This window comes from Oncorhynchus keta, chromosome 32 (assembly GCF_023373465.1).
Source record: "Oncorhynchus keta strain PuntledgeMale-10-30-2019 chromosome 32, Oket_V2, whole genome shotgun sequence".
In the NCBI taxonomy this organism is placed as follows: domain Eukaryota; kingdom Metazoa; phylum Chordata; class Actinopteri; order Salmoniformes; family Salmonidae; genus Oncorhynchus; species Oncorhynchus keta.
This window is the reverse complement of record NC_068452.1, coordinates 28,496,555-28,517,877: the sequence shown is the minus strand read 5'-3', so window position 1 is coordinate 28,517,877 and position 21,323 is coordinate 28,496,555. Positions and strand designations below refer to the sequence as shown.

Below are 21,323 nucleotides of genomic sequence, written 5' to 3'. Positions count from 1 at the left end.
GCCCCAACAGACACATACAGTACTATACATGCAACAGAGCGTTCCCAAAGCAACATGAGACACCTGTATGTTCATGATAGGCCTACTGGGCAAAACACCAAATCTGGCACTTATTTTATTTTAGGAAGACCATAATGGTGAAGAAGGTAGGAGAGAAGGAACACGGGATGCTCTGATTTCAGGACTGACAAACATAGGGATCCAAGGGCTTTCCTTGTCTGGGTTGAGCAGGAGCAGGCAGATCTCTCATCCGCTTCTTCTTAACCACCACATTCAGGTGGGTGTGGGGTAATGCCCGTGTGTGTGTGTGTGTGTGTGTGTGTGTTGGGTGGAGCATTCAGGAGGATACAGGCAGGTTTGAGCTTCACATCGCAGACGAAGAGGATGTGAAACCTTCAGGACATACAGTAAAGGGACCCAGGAGGAGGAGTCTTCCCTGGTGTCTGTTTGGGGACTAACACCTACCAAGGACATTTACAAATGTGGTGTTGGTCTGCGTTGAATCCATGGAGGTCAGAGAGAAACATATACATGCTGGAAAACAGGGTATGGGACACCAGGTGGATTGCCTCCTAACCAAAATTCCATTGCGCATCAACACCATTCCACAGATAAAACGTCACTTCCTGATGGAAAGTGATTCCCATGGTGAGGACAGTGATGTCATTGAAATACATAAAACTGACCTAGACAACAATTGAGACATGCTACGCTAATGGGAAATAACAAGAAACAGGAACGTGCCTTGCAATGATGTTTAATGGAATTTTGAAACACCTACTTAGCGTGAACCATTCATTTATGAACATCCCTACTGTATAATGGTTTAATCAGATACAATTTCAATGTTAGCACATGCAAGTTGGAATATGCAATATCACTAAAAGCGTTTCAGTGAGAAAAGCATTCTAAAATGCAGAGGAATGCACGGTTTTCCCCCAGAAATAGTTGTTAGTTGGTTCTGAAGCACAAATGATCAACTAAGAGGCATGAACACTTAAAACAGATGCCTCAAAAAACACTGTACATGACAACTTTACTTGCCATGGTAATCTATGCAGGGAGAGGCAAACTTCCTGTAGCGCAAATTAAAACTAGACAAACTTCAAATTGAACACTCCCATACCGACCTCGACAAAACTAGAAGGGGAGGAAAGCCATGTTAAATATCTAGTCTTTATTCAATACTAAAATGGTGCTGAAAACAAGACAAACTTGTAAAAAAAAGAGAGTAGGATATCTCTACGGTGCAGGATCAAATGGAGCCTGTACATAGGGGAGGGAGGACCAGGTTCCAACTAAACAAGTACAAAAACAAAAGAACTGACATTTGTTTGGTAAAAACAGTAGGATAAATACACATGTAGGTAGAGTCCATTCTCCTTTTACTCCTTTTCTTTTAAGAGCTTTGTCCCAACGGACCAGTCAGTCAATGCCCCCTCAGGGGTTACGGAGTACGCAGTGTTACTTAAAAAGAACATTCTAATAGAAAATGGTAGCTAGTGTAGATATAAAGTAGTGCCAGACATTCATAACCATAATAGTAGTATGAAAGAGGGAGGCTTCACTGATCTACAGTCTTTTTCGTTCCCCTTGCTTTTTTTGTTTCCTACCATCATTTGCTTGTTTTTCTAAAACCATCTAACCCACCTGGAGAGAAAAACTAAGAACAACAAGGGGGAGGGGTGCGAGGGAGAAGGTGCATTCCAGGGGTAGGGACTTATACGTTACCTGCCAGAAAGCTATCAGTCTTATCGCATATAGCAGAGTAGTAGGGTGGCTGGCCCTCGCTGGCCTCCCCGGCATGCTGGGGCCCCAGGCGGAGGGTGTCCTCCAGGTCGTCAGCATCCATCTTCCCCCCCAGCATGTAGTGGTGCTGGTCCCCAGGCTGGCCCAGGGGCAGCAGGTCTACAGGGCCTCCCAGCAGCTCCTCTGACTGGGCGGCCGCTGCAGGCAGGGTCAGCTCCTTGATGAGAGAGGGGTCCTTGGCCTCCTCAGGCAACTGGTCCTCGTTCTCCAGGGAGAAGATGCCGGGACTCTTACCGCAGCTCTCGGCAGTGGAGTGGGCGTTGGAGTTGGACATGGTGCAGTCGAAGCCGTAAGACGCCACCGAGTTGGCAGACTGGGGTGTGCCGCCACCCCCGTCCTCCTCCTCTCCTCCGGCCGGCGCCTCCACCACCTCCTCATCCTCTTCCAGGGCAGGCAGGATACGGGCGGAGGGTGGACTGTCGAACTCAGCGCTGTCATCCATGGTGACGGGGACATCTGGGTCATTGATCTGCATCTCACCCTCCGTGTCACTGGCCTCGTCTCCCGAGGTGGAGGGGGAGGAGGGGGCAGAGGCAGGGGCAGTAGGAGGGCCTGCTCCCAGGACCTCGTCAGCAGGGAGCGTCTCAGCCTCCTCCTCCTCGTCACCTCGCTCCAGATGGATGCCCAAGTCCTGCTCCAGGTCAGGCTGCACATTGGATGGCACGGGAGTCTGCTGCTTGTCAGAGCGTGACTCCACCCCAGAGCTGCTGTCATAGTCACGGAGCTCCTCGGGAGTGCTGGTTTCACTGCTGCTGTGGACGGCCAGGGCCGTGCCACTCAGGGTGCTGGACTGAGACATGCCCACAGCAGGGGGGCCTGGGGGGGCAGAGGCCTCCACTGGGGAAGAGCTCTCCATCTCCTCAGGGACAGACTGAGGCTCTGAGGGCTGCTCTGACCGGAGCATCAGAGAGGGGGCACTGAGATCCAACCAGGCCTGGGCAGAGGACTGGGTGGGCGTCTCAGGGCCGTCAGCCCCGTGGTCAGACAGGGGGCTGGAGGCGGTGTGGGGGGAGGAGAGGTGGGGCTGGGCCCAGGGGTCAGTGAAGGGGTTTGTCTGACCCCAGGCTGAGGAAGGTGGGACGGTCGAACGGTTGAGGTTGTCCAAACGGTCCTCCTCTGTGTAGTCATCCTCATCTGCATTCCCACAGCTCTCCAGTCCACTCTCCGTCACCCCTTCGCTGGGCATCTCCACATCATCATCCTCCTCATCCTCTTGCTGACACACGTTCTGGTGGTCCACTGCCCGCTCTGAGCTCACATCCATATCATCAACTCGCTCCTCATCGTTGGACAGGGTCTCCACATTGGTGGTACCCGTGAAGGCCCCTTCTCCCTCGGAGCCCTTGAGGCTGGAGTCTACCAGGACGTCGGAGCTCTGGGTACCCTGCAGCAGGCCCGTATGCTGGGTGCTGCTAATCTCTGATGACCCCTGCAGGCGGCTGCTCACATCCTCAGAGTCCATCCCTGACAAGACGTCATCCCCATGCCAACCGGTGGAACCACTGAAGCCTGCAGGTTTGGCCTCCTCTGAGGGCTGAGAGCTACTCATGGCCAACAGTGATGTCGGCTTACACACTTTCCTATCCTCATATTCCTCTTCATCTTCATCTTCCTCCTCATCGTTGGACAGGGTCTCCACATTGGGGGAGCCCATGAAGGCCCCTTCTCCCTCGGAGCCCTTGAGGCCGGAGTCTACCAGGACTGTCCTCTCCTCTTCCTCATCATCATCATCTCCGTTGATCTCCTCACCCTGCAGCAGGCCCCTATGCTGGGTGCTGCTAATCTCTGATGACCCCTGCAGGCGGCTGCTCACATCCTCAGAGTCCATCCCTGACAAGACGTCATCCCCATGCCAACCGGTGGAACCACTGAAGCCTACAGGTTTGGCCTCCTCTGAGGGCTGAGAGCTACTCATGTCAAACAGTGATGTCGGCTTACACACTTTCCTATCCTCATATTCCTCTTCCTCTTCATCTTCCTCATCGTTGGACAGGGTCTCCACATTGGGGGAGCCCATGAAGGCCCCTTCTCCCTTGGAGCCCTTGAGGCCGGAGTCTACCAGGACTGTCCTCTCCTCTTCATCATCATCTCCGTTGATCTCCTCACCCTGCAGCAGGCCCCTATGCTGGGTGCTGCTAATCTCTGATGACCCCTGCAGGCGGCTGCTCACATCCTCAGAGTCCATCCCTGACAAGACGTCATCCCCATGCCAACCGGTGGAACCACTGAAGCCTGCAGGTTTGGCCTCCTCTGAGGGCTGAGAGCTACTCATGTCCAACAGTGCTGTCGGCTTGCACACTTTCCTATCCTCATATTCCTCTTCATCTTCCTCCTCATCGTTGGACAGGGTCTCCACATTGGGGGATCCCATGAAGGCCCCTTCTCCATCGGAGCCCTTGAGGCTGGAGTCTACCAGGACGTCGGAGCTCTGGGTACCCTGCAGCAGGCCCGTATGCTGGGTGCTGCTAATCTCTGATGACCCCTGCAGGCGGCTGCTCACATCCTCAGAGTCCATCCCTGACAAGACGTCATCCCCATGCCAACCGGTGGAACCACTGAAGCCTACAGGTTTGGCCTCCTCTGAGGGCTGAGAGCTACTCATGTCAAACAGTGATGTCGGCTTGCACACTTTCCTATCCTCATATTCCTCTTCCTCCTCATCGTTGGACAGGGTCTCTACATTGGGGGAGCCCATGAAGGCCCCTTCTCCATCAGAGCCCTTGAGGCTGGAGTCTACCAGGGCGTCGGAGCTCTGGGTACCTTGCAGCAGGCCCATATGCTGGGTGCTACTAATCTGTGACGCCCCCTGCAGGCGGCTGCTCATACTGCTCACATCCTCAGAATCCATCTCTGACAAGACATGATCCCGATGCCAACCGGTAGCACCACCGAAGCCTGCAGGATTGGTCTCCTCTGAGGGCTGAGAGCTACTCATGTCCAACAGTAATGTCGGCTTGCCCACTGTCCTCTCCTCTTCCTCCTCATCATCATCATCTTCGTTGATCTCCTCATCTGCCTTCTCCACTGCCTCTTCCTGGTCCTGAGAGGGAGAGACCAGGACCTCTGAGGTGAACTCATCCATGGGCTGAGACATTATGCTGAATGCAGCAGGGGCTGAAGAGGAGGGCATGAGGAGGTCCTCCTGCTGCTCATCTGGCTGGACCTTCACCTCCTCCTGGACCGGGCTCTGTGGAGCTATGGCAGACTGGGTCTGGGCCCAGGAGTCTGACTGGAATATCACCTCCTCCTGGACCGGGCTCTGTGGAGCCATGGCAGACTGGTTCTGGGCCCAGGAGTCTGACTGGAATATCACCTCCTCCTGGACCGGGCTCTGTGGAGCCATGGCAGACTGGTTCTGGGAACTGGGTTCTGGCTGCACGTGCATGTCCAGCAGAGCAGAGGCATTCTGGGGCTCCCTGACCGGGGACATGGGCCCGGTGGGGGAGCATGGAGGAGACATGACCGTGGTGCCCAGGGGAGACACTGTGTCTGCTGGCTCTTCCAGGGGGACCAGGTTCAGCTGAGCTGACAGCTGAGAGATAAAGGCCTCTGGGGCCTCCTCTGGCTGGCTGGCCTGAGGGGGCACCGTCTCCTTCTCCTCTGGGACCACAGCCACCACTGCTTCTTCCGAGGTTGCCATGGAGACCACAGCAGCCACGGCAGCTGCAGATATGGTGGCAGCAACAGCGGCGTCCTGGGTCTCACCCTCTTTAGTTGCGGGCTCTGCCGCCATCGTGGGTTTGGGGCCACGCTTCACTGCCATGGGAGTGTTGCTGCCCACAGTCTTCTTAGGGGTGGAAGCCTTCCCTGCTGGCTTGCTACTAGGGGTCTTGGGGCCAGCACTGACATCCTTTGAAGGCGTGGGCTTGCTTGGCGTCTTCTTGGTGTCTGCGGCCTTGCTGCTGGCAGCCGGCTTCTTGGGGGTGGAGTCTGGCTTGGATGCGGAGGATGATTTGGGAGTCTCAGGTTTGGTGGTCTTGGCTGGTGAGGTGCGATTGAGAGGAGCCGCTGCAGGCTTCTTGGTGGCTGATTTGGTAACATCTGGAGGAAGAGTATAATAAGTAGATGTTTGTGAAGAGGAAAAGGACAAGGGTTGGATGGAAACTTAATTATGATGAACAAATTATCTAATAGATATATTTTGAAAAATGTAACAGTGTAATGCTAGTAATAAAAAGTTAAAACCTTTGTAATTAAAAAAGAAATTGAACCAAAACTGATGTCCCCTCTTACCTTTCTTGATGGGAGTCGCGGTTTTTGAGGGCTGTGATGTTGGTATCCGTCCAGCAGAGGGTGTTGTAGAGCCAGCTTTGGCAGAGGCTGGTCTGGGAGTGGTGGAGGTGGTTTTAGCCGTGGGGGTGCCAGGCTTGGCTGTGGATGTGGAGCTCTTGGCTGTGCTGGCTGTGGCTGGCCTGGCTGCAGCAGAGGCAGGGCGAGATCCTGGAGCAGCAGTGGCAGGCCTGAGGGACAACAGGAGAGCGGTGGGGTCAGAATCACTGAGCACGGCTTTCAAACCAGGGGGGTCATCTACCAGACACCATGAACCAGTATTTCTGTAGAGGTGATAAAATATTGAAATGGAGACATGACTGCGAGGGCTATATATTTAAATACAAATAAAGTGACAAACAACAATGTTTAAACAGACTCTTTTGCGTCGTCAAGCGAACGTTGGTCCCTCGAGTTCCACATGCTGGTAACCCCTGGGCCATAAATCACAGAGCAAGAGGCCCTGTCGACTGTATTCACAAGTCATTCTGTTAGTCCCTTCTACAGCCCTGCCAGACACTAGACACCCTCAGGAACACAGCACAGAGAGGTCATAAACCAAGTGACGACGGAGAAAACACAACAAGAACATGAGAGGACGAAGAGGAGTCAACTTCCATTCACTCCTCATCTCTTCAATGCCTGGAGTGGCTGGCCCCGACAGGGCACTAATACAGTAACTCACCCAGTCAACCCAGCAACCCCCTCCCCACATCACCACAACACCCTGAGGCATCTGAAGCAGTGCAGTCTGGGAGATGAGTCACACCACACATACAGAGTGGAGCCCCCCCAACTGCCAAGCCCACCCCCATCCTCCTCCCTGCTACATCCAGCCCACCTCTCCTGACATGAGGGTAATGTGCACTCTGGTCAAGTAGCTTCCACGTCAGGCCAGTGCAAAGTAGCCGACATGCAGTGACACAGTCGTGAGATCTCGTTAGCCTACGCTGCACTGCACCACCGCCTCTAAATAAAGAACAGAGTTAGCATCGGCGGCGGGGAGAGGGAAGATCGCTGCGGTCATGTTCATCTTTAATTCACACGGAGCACTGAAATAACTTGCTCAAATCCCTGTTGGAAATATGGATGGAGTTAAAAGCATATTTCATTGTACAAGAGCAAACGCCGCCAGTTTTTACACGGTAAGGAAACCCAGAGTGCCACGCACACCCTGTCAAGTATATGCCTAATTGAACACACAGCGTGTCTGGTAACATCTAGCCACGACATGATGTCCACTGGACACTAGCAATGGATTACAGTCATGCACAGCTTCCTTCCCTGTACAGTATGAGTTGTCATAGGTAGAGAATGAAGAGCGGTGAAGAGGGAGGGAAGCAGCTGATGACCCTGTACAGTATGAGTTGTCATAGGTAGAGAATGAAGAGCAGTGAAGAGGGAGGGAAGCAGCTGATGACCCTGTACAGTATGAGTTGTCATAGGTAGAAAATGAAGAGTGGTGAAGAGGGAGGGAAGCAGCTGATGACCTTGTAGAGTATGAGTTGTCATAGGTAGAGAATGAAGAGTGGTGAAGAGGGAGGGAAGCAGCTGATGACCTTGTAGAGTATGAGTTGTCATAGGTAGAGAATGAAGAGTGGTGAAGAGGGAGGGAAGCAGCTGATGACCCTGTACAGTATGAGTTGTCATAGGTAGAAAATGAAGAGTGGTGAAGAGGGAGGGAAGCAGCTGATGACCTTGTAGAGTATGAGTTGTCATAGGTAGAGAATGAAGAGTGGTGAAGAGGGAGGGAAGCAGCTGATGACCCTGTACAGTATGAGTTGTCATAGGTAGAGAATGAAGAGTGGTGAAGAGGGGGGGAAGCAGCTGATGACCCTGTACAGTATGAGTTGTCATAGGTAGAGAATGAAGAGTGGTGAAGAGGGGGGGAAGCAGCTAATGACCCTGTACAGTATGAGTTGTCATAGGTAGAGAATGAAGAGTGGTGAAGAGGGAGGGAAGCAGCTGATGACCCTGTACAGTATGAGTTGTCATAGGTAGAGAATGAAGAGTGGTGAAGAGGGAGGGAAGCAGCTGATGACCCTGTACAGTATGAGTTGTCATACATAGGCAGAGAATGAAGAGTGGTGAAGAGGGAGGGAAGCAGCTGATGACCCTGTTGTACCAAAACAAGAGAATGCCTGTTATTACTCTAAAGATGAGGGATTACAAGCTCATGTTAATGATATTGTTTGGTGTGGTGACGTCTAGACTAAGGCTTCTTATGAAGCATTAACAGCCTAGGTCATGGTACAAAAAGGCTATTGTTTCTATCCAGAGTTGAATCACAAAAACTGGCCCTTTCCTCTAATAGAATGCATGATAACCTAGTCCAGGAGAAGAGCTTTTTAATTGGCTGGCCCTTCAGCTGATTAACTCCGAGCGAGCAGAACGTGACATTCACTGTGGTTTCCTCAGGTATCAATCTGACAGGTCTAGACGTAAGTGAGGACACACTAAAAAGAAAAGTAACGTGGTAAAATCCTACATTTAGGTGATTTGTAAAAAGTGTGTGCTAACAGAAAAAAATGGAATTAAAGATTAGAAAATAATTACAGGACGAACTGAATAGAGGGTAGAGAGAATGCAGGAGAGATGATGACAGAGTATTTATCTTAATCTGTGTGACGAAAGGAATATGGCTAATCCAAAATGACAAGATGACTCCGTTTAGGTAGGGAAGCAAGGCAGATTAGTGGGCCATCGTCAAAGGCAGTAGGAGAGAGGGAGCGAGAAAACGCTCATCCGATTACACGTCATTAACCTTCTATCACTGCCGCTTCTCAAATCGGTCCGGTCGCTGTTGTAGGAGCCAGTGCGGCCGTTATAGAATAATGGGGCATGGCCGAACAATAATAAAAAGACAGACAGGATGTGTTACAAAATTAATACATGCTTCTCGGCAGTTAGGCACAATGAAAAGGCTCCACTGAGGCATTACAGTGAAATGATACTTGAATTGTTATAAGCTTTTTTGTTTTTTTCCCTTATTCTCTAATTAAGTTCACTGTCACCCAAATGACTGAGGCAGCGTTGATCATGTTAGACTCCTGATCAGAGTTTAATAGCTTGGACACAATGAAGGAAAATTGCTGTGCATTGTTTCTCAAACTTGCCAACGGCCTTGCCATTGGGAACATCATCACAAATTGGGGTTAAAGAAAATGTAGGGATAAAGCCTAGAAATTCACTGAAGCTTAAAAAATGAGCGCAGAGACAATTAAAGTCCACCAAAGTCGCCTGGGGTTTTTAAAATGTAACATTTTAGTTTCATTACGGATTCTGGAACTTTACGGATGTGGAGCGTTGCGGTGATTAACATAAAAAGGTTGTGTGCCTTCGCGTGGCAAATCAAAGTGGGGCTACGATTAAGTCAATGAGATGCATAAGCAAGGCTAGTGCCTCCCCTGCAGCAGAGCAAACAGCAGAGAGCCAGCTACCATGGGGACGGACCTCCTCCCGGGGAGACAGCTGGCATATTAGAGATGATGCCATTTTAGTTCAGCAGAAAGACTGGGAGGGACACTTCACCCTGGTTAAAAGGAGGAGACTACCTCCAGGACATCCACACAGGGCTTCAGAGATATGGGAACCCCACATAAATCTCACTCTAACCCAGGAACAAAAAGGTATCAGTCCTTTGCTTGCAATTACCCAGAGAAATTCACCAGGTAGTTAGTTTCCTTGGAGCTAGAGAGACCCTTATACTGCCGCAGCAGCACTCAAGAGGGGCTTTGAGCGAAAGGAGAAGACATTACACAGGGTGCCGCCTTAACCTGATGAACCAGTTATAGTTGGTTCTGCTTGAGGGAAATAGCATTTAAAAATAACAATATATCAAAAGGACAGTCAACCTACTGAAGATGGAGCTGAGGTGTCGAGTAACAGTCAAATGGTTTCCATCTCCTAGCAGTAGAGGGACAAAGAGGAAACCAGTGAGAGAACAAAGAGCAGGTAGAGCCTGCTGGGTGGGTGACGATGCAGGTCCCTGTATGACTGTGGTGAAGCAGAAGCCTATAGAACCCCTGCCTTCCCAGAGAGTCCTCTGCAACATCCATCACGTCTGCCATACTTCTAGAGCATGAGCTCACACACACACACTTTAGGTGATTAGGTCTGCTGTTGCACCTCCCATAAAACCATGGCATCACAGAGTGGTCTGCCTGTCACACCCACAGCCCAGCAGGAGAGGAGATTTACAGCCTGCACAACTGGCCTGCTTCAAATTGTACACGACTGGCAGCCTACTGCTCCATTACTGTTTAGTACAGCAGGACAAGGGAGAGAACCACCACCCCTGTCCTCTTCTCCTAGCCTTTCATGGCTTCCTCCAAATTCATAGAACACCGACGCTCCTTACTCAATACAGGCCCAACAATGCACTGTTTATGGGGTCCTGTATAGTGTGCATGGGGTCCTGTATAGTGTGCATGGGGTCCTGTATAGTGTGCATGGGGTCCTGTATAGTGTGCATGGGGTCCTGTATAATGTGCATGGGGTCCTGTATAATGTGCATGGGGTCCTGTATAATGTGCATGGGGTCCTGTATAGTGTGCATGGGGTCCTGTATAGTGTGCATGGGGTCCTGTATAGTGTGCATGGGGTCCTGTATAGTGTGCATGGGGTCCTGTATAATGTGCATGGGGTCCTGTATAGTGTGCATGGGGTCCTGTATAGTGTGCATGGGGTCCTGTATAGTGTGCATGGGGTCCTGTATAATGTGCATGGGGTCCTGTATAGTGTGCATGGGGTCCTGTATAGTGTGCATGGGGTCCTGTATAGTGTGCATGGGGTCCTGTATAATGTGCATGGGGTCCTGTATAGTGTGCATGGGGTCCTGTATAATGTGCATGGGGTCCTGTATAGTGTGCATGGGGTCCTGTATAGTGTGCATGGGGTCCTGTATAGTGTGCATGGGGTCCTGTATAATGTGCATGGGGTCCTGTATAGTGTGCATGGGGTCCTGTATAGTGTGCATGGGGTCCTGTATAGTGTGCATGGGGTCCTGTATAATGTGCATGGGGTCCTGTATAGTGTGCATGGGGTCCTGTATAGTGTGCATGGGGTCCTGTATAGTGTGCATGGGGTCCTGTATAATGTGCATGGGGTCCTGTATAGTGTGCATGGGGTCCTGTATAGTGTGCATGGGGTCCTGTATAGTGTGCATGGGGTCCTGTATAGTGTGCATTGGGTCCATCTCCCTCTCACACATCCTTTGCTGTTCTATTTAGATCCCCCACCCCCTCACTGCGCTCACTCATCTCCATATGCCCTCCTAGCAGTGACGAGGCTCAGCAGGGACATATGACTTATTCATCTGTGTAGCATCCATCCTCCTCAGCCCTTTAGGCTGCAACATGTTCAGCTACATACTCTACTGAAGCCATGACGTGCAACATGTTCAGCTACATACTACACTGAAGCCATGACGTGCAACATGTTCAGCTACATACTACGCTGAAGCCATGACGTGCAACATGTTCAGCTACATACTCTACTGAAGCCATGACGTGCAACATGTTCAGCTACATACTCTACTGAAGCCATGACGTGCAACATGTTCAGCTACATACTCTACTGAAGCCATGACGTGCAACATGTTCAGCTACATACTACACTGAAGCCATGACGTGCAACATGTTCAGCTACATACTCTACTGAAGCCATGACGTGCAACATGTTCAGCTACATACTACACTGAAGCCATGACGTGCAACATGTTCAGCTACATACTCTACTGAAGCCATGACGTGCAACATGTTCAGCTACATACTCTACTGAAGCCATGACGTGCAACATGTTCAGCTACATACTACACTGAAGCCATGACGTAGTATGTAGCTGAACATGTTGCACGTCATGGCTTCAGTGTGGTATGTAGCTGAACATGTTGCACGTCATGGCTTCAGTGTAGTATGTAGCTGAACATGTTGCACGTCATGGCTTCAGTGTGGTATGTAGCTGAACATGTTTCACCTTGTCAGCTCAGGAGACCCATTCTTGCAACCGTAAAGTTAACTAGTCCAACGCTCTAACCATTGCACTCCACGAGGAGCCTGCCTGTTACGCAAGTAGAAGCCAAGGTAAATTTCTAGCTAGCATTAAACTCGTCTTATAAAAAACAAATCACTAGTTATAACTACTAATCCAGTTTAGCAGGCAATATTAACCAGGTTAAATTGTGTCATTTCTCTTGCATTCATTGCACACAGAGTCAAGATATATGCAACAATTTGGGCCGCCTGGCTCATTGCGAACTAATTTGCCAGAATTTTACGTAATTCTGACATAACATTGAAGGTTGTGCAATGTAACAAGAATATTTAGACTTAAGGATGCCATCCGTTAGATCAAATACCGAACGGTTCCGTATTTCACTGAAAGAATAAACGTCTTGTTTTCGAGATGATAGTTTCCGGATTCAATCATATTAATGACCAAAGGCTTGTATTTCTGTGTGTTATTATGTTATAATTAAGTCTATGATTTGATGAGCCTGCTGCTGCTCAGTCAGACTTCTCTGTTATCATTCAATCAAACAGCACTTTCGTGCGTTTTGCCAGCAGTTCTTCGCAAGCACAGCGCTGTTTATGACTTCATGCCCATCAGCATAATGGCTGGTGTAACCGATGTGAAATGGCTAGCTAGTTAGCTGGGTGTGCGCTAATGCCGTTTCAAAGGTCACTCACTCCCTTTTAGATTTGGAGTAGTGATTCCCCTTGCGCTGCAAGGGCCGCGGCTTTTGTGGAGCGATGGGTAACGCTGCTTCGAGTGTGGCTGTTGTCGATGTGTTCCTGGTTCGAGCCCAGGTAGGGGCGAGGAGAGGCACGGAAGCTATACTGTTACACTGGCAATACTATAGTGCCTATAAGAGCATCCAATAGTCAAAGGTATATGAAATACAAATGGTAGAGAGAGAAATAGTCCTATAAATACTATATTAACTACAACTTAAAACCTCTTACCTTGGAATATTGAAGTCTCATGTTAAAAGGAACCACCAACTTTCATATATTCTCATGTTCTGAGCAAGGAACTCAAATGTTATCTTTATTACATGGCACACATTTTTACATGGCACATACGTGGCACATATTGCATATTGACACATTACTTTCTTCTCCAACACTTTGTTTTTGCATTATTTAAACCAAATTGAACATGTTTCATTATTTATTTGAGGCTAAATTGATTTTATTGATTTATATTAAGTTAAAATAAGTGTTAATTCGGTATTATTGTATTTGTCATTATTACAAAATAAATACAAATAAATGTTTTTAAAAAATCGTCCGATTAAATCTGTATCGGCTTTTTTGGTCCTCCAATAATCGGTATCGGTGTTGAAAAATCATAATTGGTCGACCTCTACCATCAAACATTGCATTTGTCAGCGTACTGCAGGTATGAAAGGTGCAGTGAAATGCTTGTGCTAGCTTCCTCAACGCAGTACATTAATCAATAACAGTCAAGTCAAAAACAGAAGTAATAAATAAAATCAGAAAAAAATAACACCAAAATTAGACTGTAAAGTTGGCTAAGCGCTAGCAACAGGGCAACGATCATTGGCGCCATTTTGTTGTTGGACTACATGCACACATACAGCGTGCTGATTAACATACACAGCCTCCCAGCAATACAGGCCTGCACAGCATATACGACACTAGCATACGCATGCCAGCAAACCGTCACCCAATGAGCAATGACAGGCACTGCATGATGTCATCTCAACTATTCTCAAAACACACATGCCTTCCCCCACACCACCCACTGTGTCCAACACCACATAATGACTTATTTTTCAGCATACACTAAATCAGACCCAGAGGTTTCCTGTCACAAGCTGTAGATCTAACATTATACAGGCAATCAGTATCAAACAGCAGACATGCACAGAGAGTACCAACAGCCCTACAACAGTGTTGGCTTGAGCAAATGTGTGCACACCTCATCACACAGACAAATTGGTACTGCAAAAACAAATGGCACACACACATCGCGGCCAAATAGTGTTCACACCTCTACCACACCCACCAACCAGGAAGTAGTGAAAGGTATTAAGTGCTACTGTAAAAGGAGAGGTGGAATACTGAGAAATCGTGTGCTGCTGCAGGCTATTCATTTCACACACATATTTTCAGCTGCCACCGACAAAGTCTGAGGTTGAACTTCAGAATCAATCTGAGATGTGTCACCAGCAGGCTGGATCTAGTGTTTGGAGGGGTCAGAGGAGTGAGACTAAAACAGAACAAAAAGCAGAACCGTTTCAGGACAAACAGAACAGACCGGACTTGATAAATGTCAACGGAACCAAAACAACCATGATGCGTAGGGCTTTTACAATTATTATATAATTGTGTAACCGACAATTAGGAGCGATATCCAGGAACAAAATAATCATCATAATCGTCATTTTAGGCGAAGGGGGATTCAAATTCATATTGAAGTACACACGGAGTGTACAAAACATCAGGAACACCTTCCTTTTGAGCTAAGAACAGCCTCAATTCGTCGGGCATGGACTGTGGAAAGCTTTCCGCAGGGATGCTGGCCTATGTTGACACCAATGCTTCCCACAGTCTTGCCCATTCACCCTCTGAATGGGACACATACACAATCCATGTCTCAATCATATCAAGACTTAAGAATCCATCTTTAACCTGTCTCCTCCCTTTCATCTACACAGATTGAAAGGGAAGAGACAGGTGACCTCAATAAGGGACCACAGCTTTCACCTGGACAATGTCATGGAAAGGTGTTCCTAATGTTTTGTACCCTATAGTTGACCCAATAGCAGTTTGTTATTTTAACATGGAATTGGGTAAAGTTGGTAGCTTAATCATTTTACGAGCAAAACAGCATGGTTGGGAGAGACGTTCCAAACGGTCAAATATTTATAACTTTTAAAATGGCCACCATGTTAATGCCTTTGAGCATTTCCTTTATCCATTCATTATGAGAATTTGGAATCTTGTACATAGCATTGTTTAAAATTCAGAAAATTCGATTAATTGCTATTGGCCAACATTGCACATGGGGAGCTATTATCGCTGCCATGGAACGCAGGGTCATGTAGATGCATCATAATAATATGCATAAACTTCAATGTCCAAACCTTTCAAATATATGTCTCAGTTAAAAACCATTTGTGAGACAGGAGTGTCACCAAAGCAGTGTCATATTCATTAAGTATCTCGTAGGACATTTTCAAAAATGCATTACAAGCTCAAAACATTTGTTAAAAAATATATATATATATATATATATATAAAAAATAAATTAAAAATCGCAATTAAGACAACCATGGCCATTTACATGACATTTAGCCTACTGGTTATTCTATAATTGTCACAGCCATAATGATGTGATTCAGTCAAATTAGATTTGGGCCATTTGTAGCTGTAGGATCGTAAAAAAACCTATATATATTTGCGTTCCAATCTTTTCTGTCTGATAACAAAATCTCCTAAAGAGTGAACTTTAATAAATTGAGGGACAAAATGAGTAATGTGTGTGAGAGTCAGCGGTCTCAGTGAGCAGGGAGACAGGCGGTGTCTGATATGCCAGAACGTATCCACTCATACGCTCATCTGATACAGACATGCATTAAAAAGAGGGAGCAGGAAGGGAAAGGGCTAAATCTAATTACAGCAGAGATTTATGACCCTGTCACAGTCTGTTACCCCTCCAGTGCAGGCTGGCTGGGTACACAACGCTCACTGCACCCATCAGCCTCCATCTCCCTCAGCCATATGTTGCACAACGCTCACTGCACCCATCAGCCTCCATCTCCCTCAGCCATATGTTGCACAACGCTCACTGCACCCATCAGCCTCCATCTCCCTCAGCCATATGTTGCACAACGCTCACTGCACCCATCAGCCTCCATCTCCCTCAGCCATATGTTGCACAACGCTCACTGCACCCATCAGCCTCCATCTCCCTCAGCCATATGTTGCACAACGCTCACTGCACCCATCAGCCTCCATCTCCCTCAGCCATATGTTGCACAACGCTCACTGCACCCATCAGCCTCCATCTCCCTCAGCCATATGTTGCACAACGCTCACTGCACCCATCAGCCTCCATCTCCCTCAGCCATATGTTGCACAACGCTCACTGCACCCATCAGCCTCCATCTCCCTCAGCCATATGTTGCACAACGCTCACTGCACCCATCAGCCTCCATCTCCTCAGCCATATGTTGCACAACGCTCACTGCACCCATCAGCCTCCATCTCCCTCAGCCATATGTTGCACAACGCTCACTGCACCCATCAGCCTCCATCTCCCTCAGCCATATGTTGCACAACGCTCACTGCACCCATCAGCCTCCATCTCCCTCAGCCATATGTTGCACAACGCTCACTGCACCCATCAGCCTCCATCTCCCTCAGCCATATGTTGCACAACGCTCACTGCACCCATCAGCCTCCATCTCCCTCAGCCATATGTTGCACAACGCTCACTGCACCCATCAGCCTCCATCTCCCTCAGCCATATGTTGCACAACGCTCACTGCACCCATCAGCCTCCATCTCCCTCAGCCATATGTTGCACAACGCTCACTGCACCCATCAGCCTCCATCTCCCTCAGCCATATGTTGCACAACGCTCACTGCACCCATCAGCCTCCATCTCCCTCAGCCATATGTTGCACAACGCTCACTGCACCCATCAGCCTCCATCTCCCTCAGCCATATGTTGCACAACGCTCACTGCACCCATCAGCCTCCATCTCCCTCAGCCATATGTTGCACAACGCTCACTGCACCCATCAGCCTCCATCTCCCTCAGCCATATGTTGCACAACGCAAAGTTCACTGTTGTGTTCCGTAATGTATGGATTAAATTCCCTGCTTACCTCATAGTTTAACTTCACCAGAGATTGTCGCACTCGCAAAAAAAAAACGCGAAAATCGCTATCTGTTGACTGGTATGTACTCGCTAGATCCTGTTAGATTGTTGGAAGGGGAGCTATGAAAAGTAAGGAACTATGAAAGTAAGAGACCACAGTTCCCTTGGTACACAAACAACACAGGAGGGGAAAGGGGAGGTTGGGCAGGGGGAGTGAGGGCCTATTCAAAGAACAGCCAAACACCTTAGGACATCCCTGGTCATCACCCCTCTTCACAGACAAAAGGCTTGTTGAGCCACCTCGCCGCAGCCCATGACTCTCTGGTGTTGCTCCCTGGGGTTACGCGTGTCTCTGCTGGAACGCCACACAGCGTGACTCAGGTACTGTCTGGGCCTAATCTGACCTGATTCTACTCACTGCCAAACAGAGGTCCAAAACACCCTGGTCTGTCTCCTGGAGTTGGTTATTATTTATTCTGAGGGGTGCAGACTAATCTCTGGATGCGATTTGCAAACCCAAAACAGCGCTGCGATACCTGGCTCAGAGTGACTGCTGGCCTACTTCTGAGGACTTCTTAAAGCCCCTCTCTGTGTAGGGACATTGTGCCTGTTCCTCCGGAGTGTTTTAACCAGTCCCTTTCAGCCGGCAACATTCCCAAATGAAGCAACTGGTTTCTCAGTCGCAACTGGAGCGTTACACTGAATTTATTAGAACAATTCATTACTACTGCTGTAGTTGCACATGTATTGCACAGTGAATTGAAGTCGGCATCAAACAAAAGGCTGCCCAGCTAGGTAGACAGATAATCAGCTTTTGCCTGGAGGAAGCTTGAAGTGAGGACCAATTACTGCCTACTATGTTGTTATCTACACACTCACAGTCTCTCCCCAGGGGAGGGGCTACGAGCTCTACACCAATGGTTGGCCTACCTGGTTGTCTTGGAAACAGGGGGCCTATCAGGCTTGGGAGCAGCGGCAGTGCTGGGCTTGGTGGTAGCTGCAGAGACAGGCCGGGGAGCTGGGGAGATGAGATATGGGAAGGTGAGGAAGAGAGGGAAGGACAAAGAGATAGATATACAACATGAGTAAGATTATTTCACTTGAAAGACGCAGCCAATGATTTACGTCATAACATTTATTTCATGAGGAACCAGGCCAATGTATTTCTATATTTATTGCAGTCATTCCAGCGTGTCATACATCTTCAGCTGAATAGATCTGGATGTGCTGTATGCCAACATTCACAGTACAATGTCATACTTTGCCTCAGGGAAAATGTACATTTGCTGTGTACAGAAGACAATTGGCAACTGATGGCAAATGCAAGGCTTCAAGTAGCTTTCAGTGAGTGAAAATGACTGGTCCTACCTGTGGGCTTCTTAGCAGCGGTGGTGGTGGCTTTGACACCATTAGTTGGCGCGGCAGGTGTCTTCTTTGCTGCTGTTCCTGTGGTGGCCTTCACCCCATTGGTGGCAGCAGGAGCCGATGCAGGGCGGGTGGTGCCCGCTGGCTTCTTCTCACCAACCTTGGCGGTGGTCTTAGTGGTAGGGGCAACGGCTGTGCCTACGGGCCTCTTGGGCGTAGTCTTCTCTGGGGCACCAGTGGTGGTCTTCTTGGCCACTCCGTTGGCATGTGGCTTGGAAACCCCATTGGTCAGTCGGCTCTGGGCGGTGTTGGGTCGAGACCCTGGTCCGGTCGTGGTCTTAATTGTGGTGGTGGTCCCAGGCTTCGTCTTAGCAGCGGGGGCCTTGGTCTTGGTTTTTGGGTCTGCTGCAGCCTTGTTGTTCCCCGTCTTGGTGGGGGCCACCTGGGCTGGCTCTGGTTGAGGCTCACCCTGCCCCATCTCTCCCTGCTGGCCAACTCCCTCCGTCTGAGGTGCCGGCGCAGCCTGGTCAGGCTCCTCTCCCATCGCAACTGACTCGTTTACCGGATCGGCATCCAGTGCTTCCATTGGCTCCATCGCTGCCGTGGCAACCCCATCCGGTTTCATCTCCCCTCAGTCCTGGCTGTCCGTCTCTTCAGAGGAGGGCTGGAGAGCTTGAGACTGAAGATGGTAACTGCACTCAGGCGATGGTGGAGTCTGATCTGGCAAAGAGAAGAGAATAGTATCGTCAGGCTGTAACAAGACTGGACATGCATGACACTGAGCCTTCATATCAGCAGACAGGCCACAGAGGGATCAGATAAAGACTTTCCTACAGACAGATATACAGACATACAGCGTACGCCAAAATATTGTTTTGAATGTAGAGAAAACATGTTTAAGGTCAATGATCCTAACAGATTAGGAGCAGACAGAACAGGGTGTGCCATTCTGCAGAGAGCTTCATTGCTAAACAACCCTGGAGGGAACTCACACGATACGTGTGACAATATATTCTGGGGGAAGAGAATGAGGGACAACAATATAAAAACAATTTTTTAGACACATTCTGTTCTAAGTACAAACTCAAGGCAAAACAGAGCTGGCAAATCTTGTTTTTAAACATTAACAAGCCAGAGAATGCACTTGAGTGTATTATATCCTAGGTCTACATACAGAAGCAGCATCAGACCCACTCGTTTTGAAGACAAGCCATCCTTCAACCGAAGCGAGGGGAAATCGCAAAAGTCCCTTCCACTCCTAACAAACAGAGTCAGAAGGAGCTCTCTCTACAACATGCTCTAGTTCAGACAAGACCGCAAAGCTAAGGAACCACACGCCACTCAGATGTGGTGAACCAAACCACTCACAAGGAGATGTAAAGGAAATGACATGCATGTCAACAATGCCATAAGAACTGACTAGCAGGCAGTTGCACTGGGGAAGTAGCATAAACACAGATGCTTTGCCGTCAGGGTGGAGAGGTAAGACCTGAAGTGTGGAGCAGAGGCCTAATAACAGGGAGACGTAAAGAGTCAGTAGTCTGACAGGACAGGAGACTTGGCTCCACGGTGAAGCAACACCGAGGTAGAGAAAGTGGCTTGGTCTGAGGAGCATGGGAACAGGAGGGGATACAGTCTGCAAAGCTTGGAACGACTCTAGAAGGCCTCTCCACTTCCTCTCAGCCCCCCTCTCCCCCATACCCATATCTGCTGCTCCCCCTCCTTTCTCGAGGAGAGAGTCAGTCTTTATACTGTCAGCTTCCTGGAACCACTCCCCACACAGCCCCCGTTTCTCTCTTCTCTCATCTCTTACTCATCCTCTAAAACTAAATACATTACTGTGCTTTCCTTCGTTCCCCTGCCAAACCTCCCATTTTCTCCTTTTCCTCAACTTCCCCCACCCTTGCACTCTCTCTACCCCTCTGTTCTCTGTTTGCGTTCACACAGATGGCCTGAGCAGCTGAGCAAGGCCAGAGGGTAAGAGAGAGAGGGAGAAGGAGAGAGATAAAAAGCCCTCGGGGAGATGTCCATACCGCAAGTAACACACACACACACACACACACACACACACACACACACACACACACACACACACACACACACACACACACACACACACACACACACACACACACACACACACACACACAGGGGCAGTGAGAGGGGGAGGAGAGAGCCCTGCCAGAGCACACAGGGCAATCAGATTAATTGAGTGACACACCAGTCACATTTGGAGTGAGGTGTCTGTTGGATGCAAGTGAAAGCTACAGCAACCGTGCTTCACACATGTACATGTTAAGCTCAGCCCAACAGAGATTCTCTGTTCAAGAACCAGGTCCTCACACCATGCTGCTCTGCCTATAACAGAGCTCTACACTAACATCAGACGCCTGCCCTTTTCTCCAACCCTTCAAAAAGAAAGCCAACAACAAAATCCAACTCCAGATTGACACCAGGGACTCTCACATGTCAATAGCCCTGACAACTCAACTAGGGGAAAAAATCAAGTCAAAGCCAATCGGTGCCTTTCTCCCTCTACCTCCCCATCCTGTGTTTTGAACAGTTCCATTCCTGCAGTTTCTGAACAGCCAGACTGTGCTTTTCCCAGCTCTGCTCTGTTGTGGTGATAAATCTCCAGCCCTCAGCCAGAGGAACACTGCTCTGCTCTTTTTCCTCCAGTTGGGAAATTACACAGCTCTAGTCTTAAGGCCCTCGCCCCGTCGACATCACCCTATGTAGTAAGGAACATACAACTACGCCCAATGATACATGTGTTGGCACTGGCAATATTTTGACACTTTGGACAACCCTGCAATGTTGTAGTTGTCTTTGGTGAAATATTTTTGGACGGTCTTTGCAGTCATATGCTTGATTAGAGATGGATGGCGTTAGGATTCCCTGTTCATAAAACATCTCAAGCTGATTCTCCACAGATGGTAGTGTGTTAGATATACATTGTTCATTGGAGTGGGATATCAGAAGCTGTCGGCTGCTAAACGGCTAGAGGATGTGGGTTGCAGCCT

At 48.9% G+C, this 21,323-nt stretch overlaps 1 protein-coding gene across 7 annotated transcripts in view; it reads right to left on the bottom strand.

The window, feature by feature from the left end:
- Positions 1-741: 741 nt before the first annotated feature.
- The window catches only part of LOC118364652 (mucin-17-like), a 34,001-nt gene continuing 13,419 nt past the window's right edge, over positions 742-21,323 (bottom strand). For 4 of the 7 annotated variants that reach the window (XM_052491250.1, XM_052491251.1, XM_052491249.1 and 1 more), the window contains 4 exons: positions 18,304-19,020; positions 17,866-17,953; positions 6,043-6,269; positions 742-5,850 (listed from right to left, as the gene is read on the bottom strand). In XM_052491250.1, coding sequence (XP_052347210.1) covers positions 1,721-5,850; positions 6,043-6,269; positions 17,866-17,953; positions 18,304-18,925 — 5,067 coding nt within the window. In that variant the 5' untranslated portion in view covers positions 18,926-19,020 and the 3' untranslated portion in view covers positions 742-1,720. The remainder of the gene's footprint in view (positions 5,851-6,042; positions 6,270-17,865; positions 17,954-18,303; positions 19,021-21,323) is intronic. The other 3 variants (XM_052491254.1, XM_052491255.1, XM_052491252.1) reach the window with 3 other exon arrangements.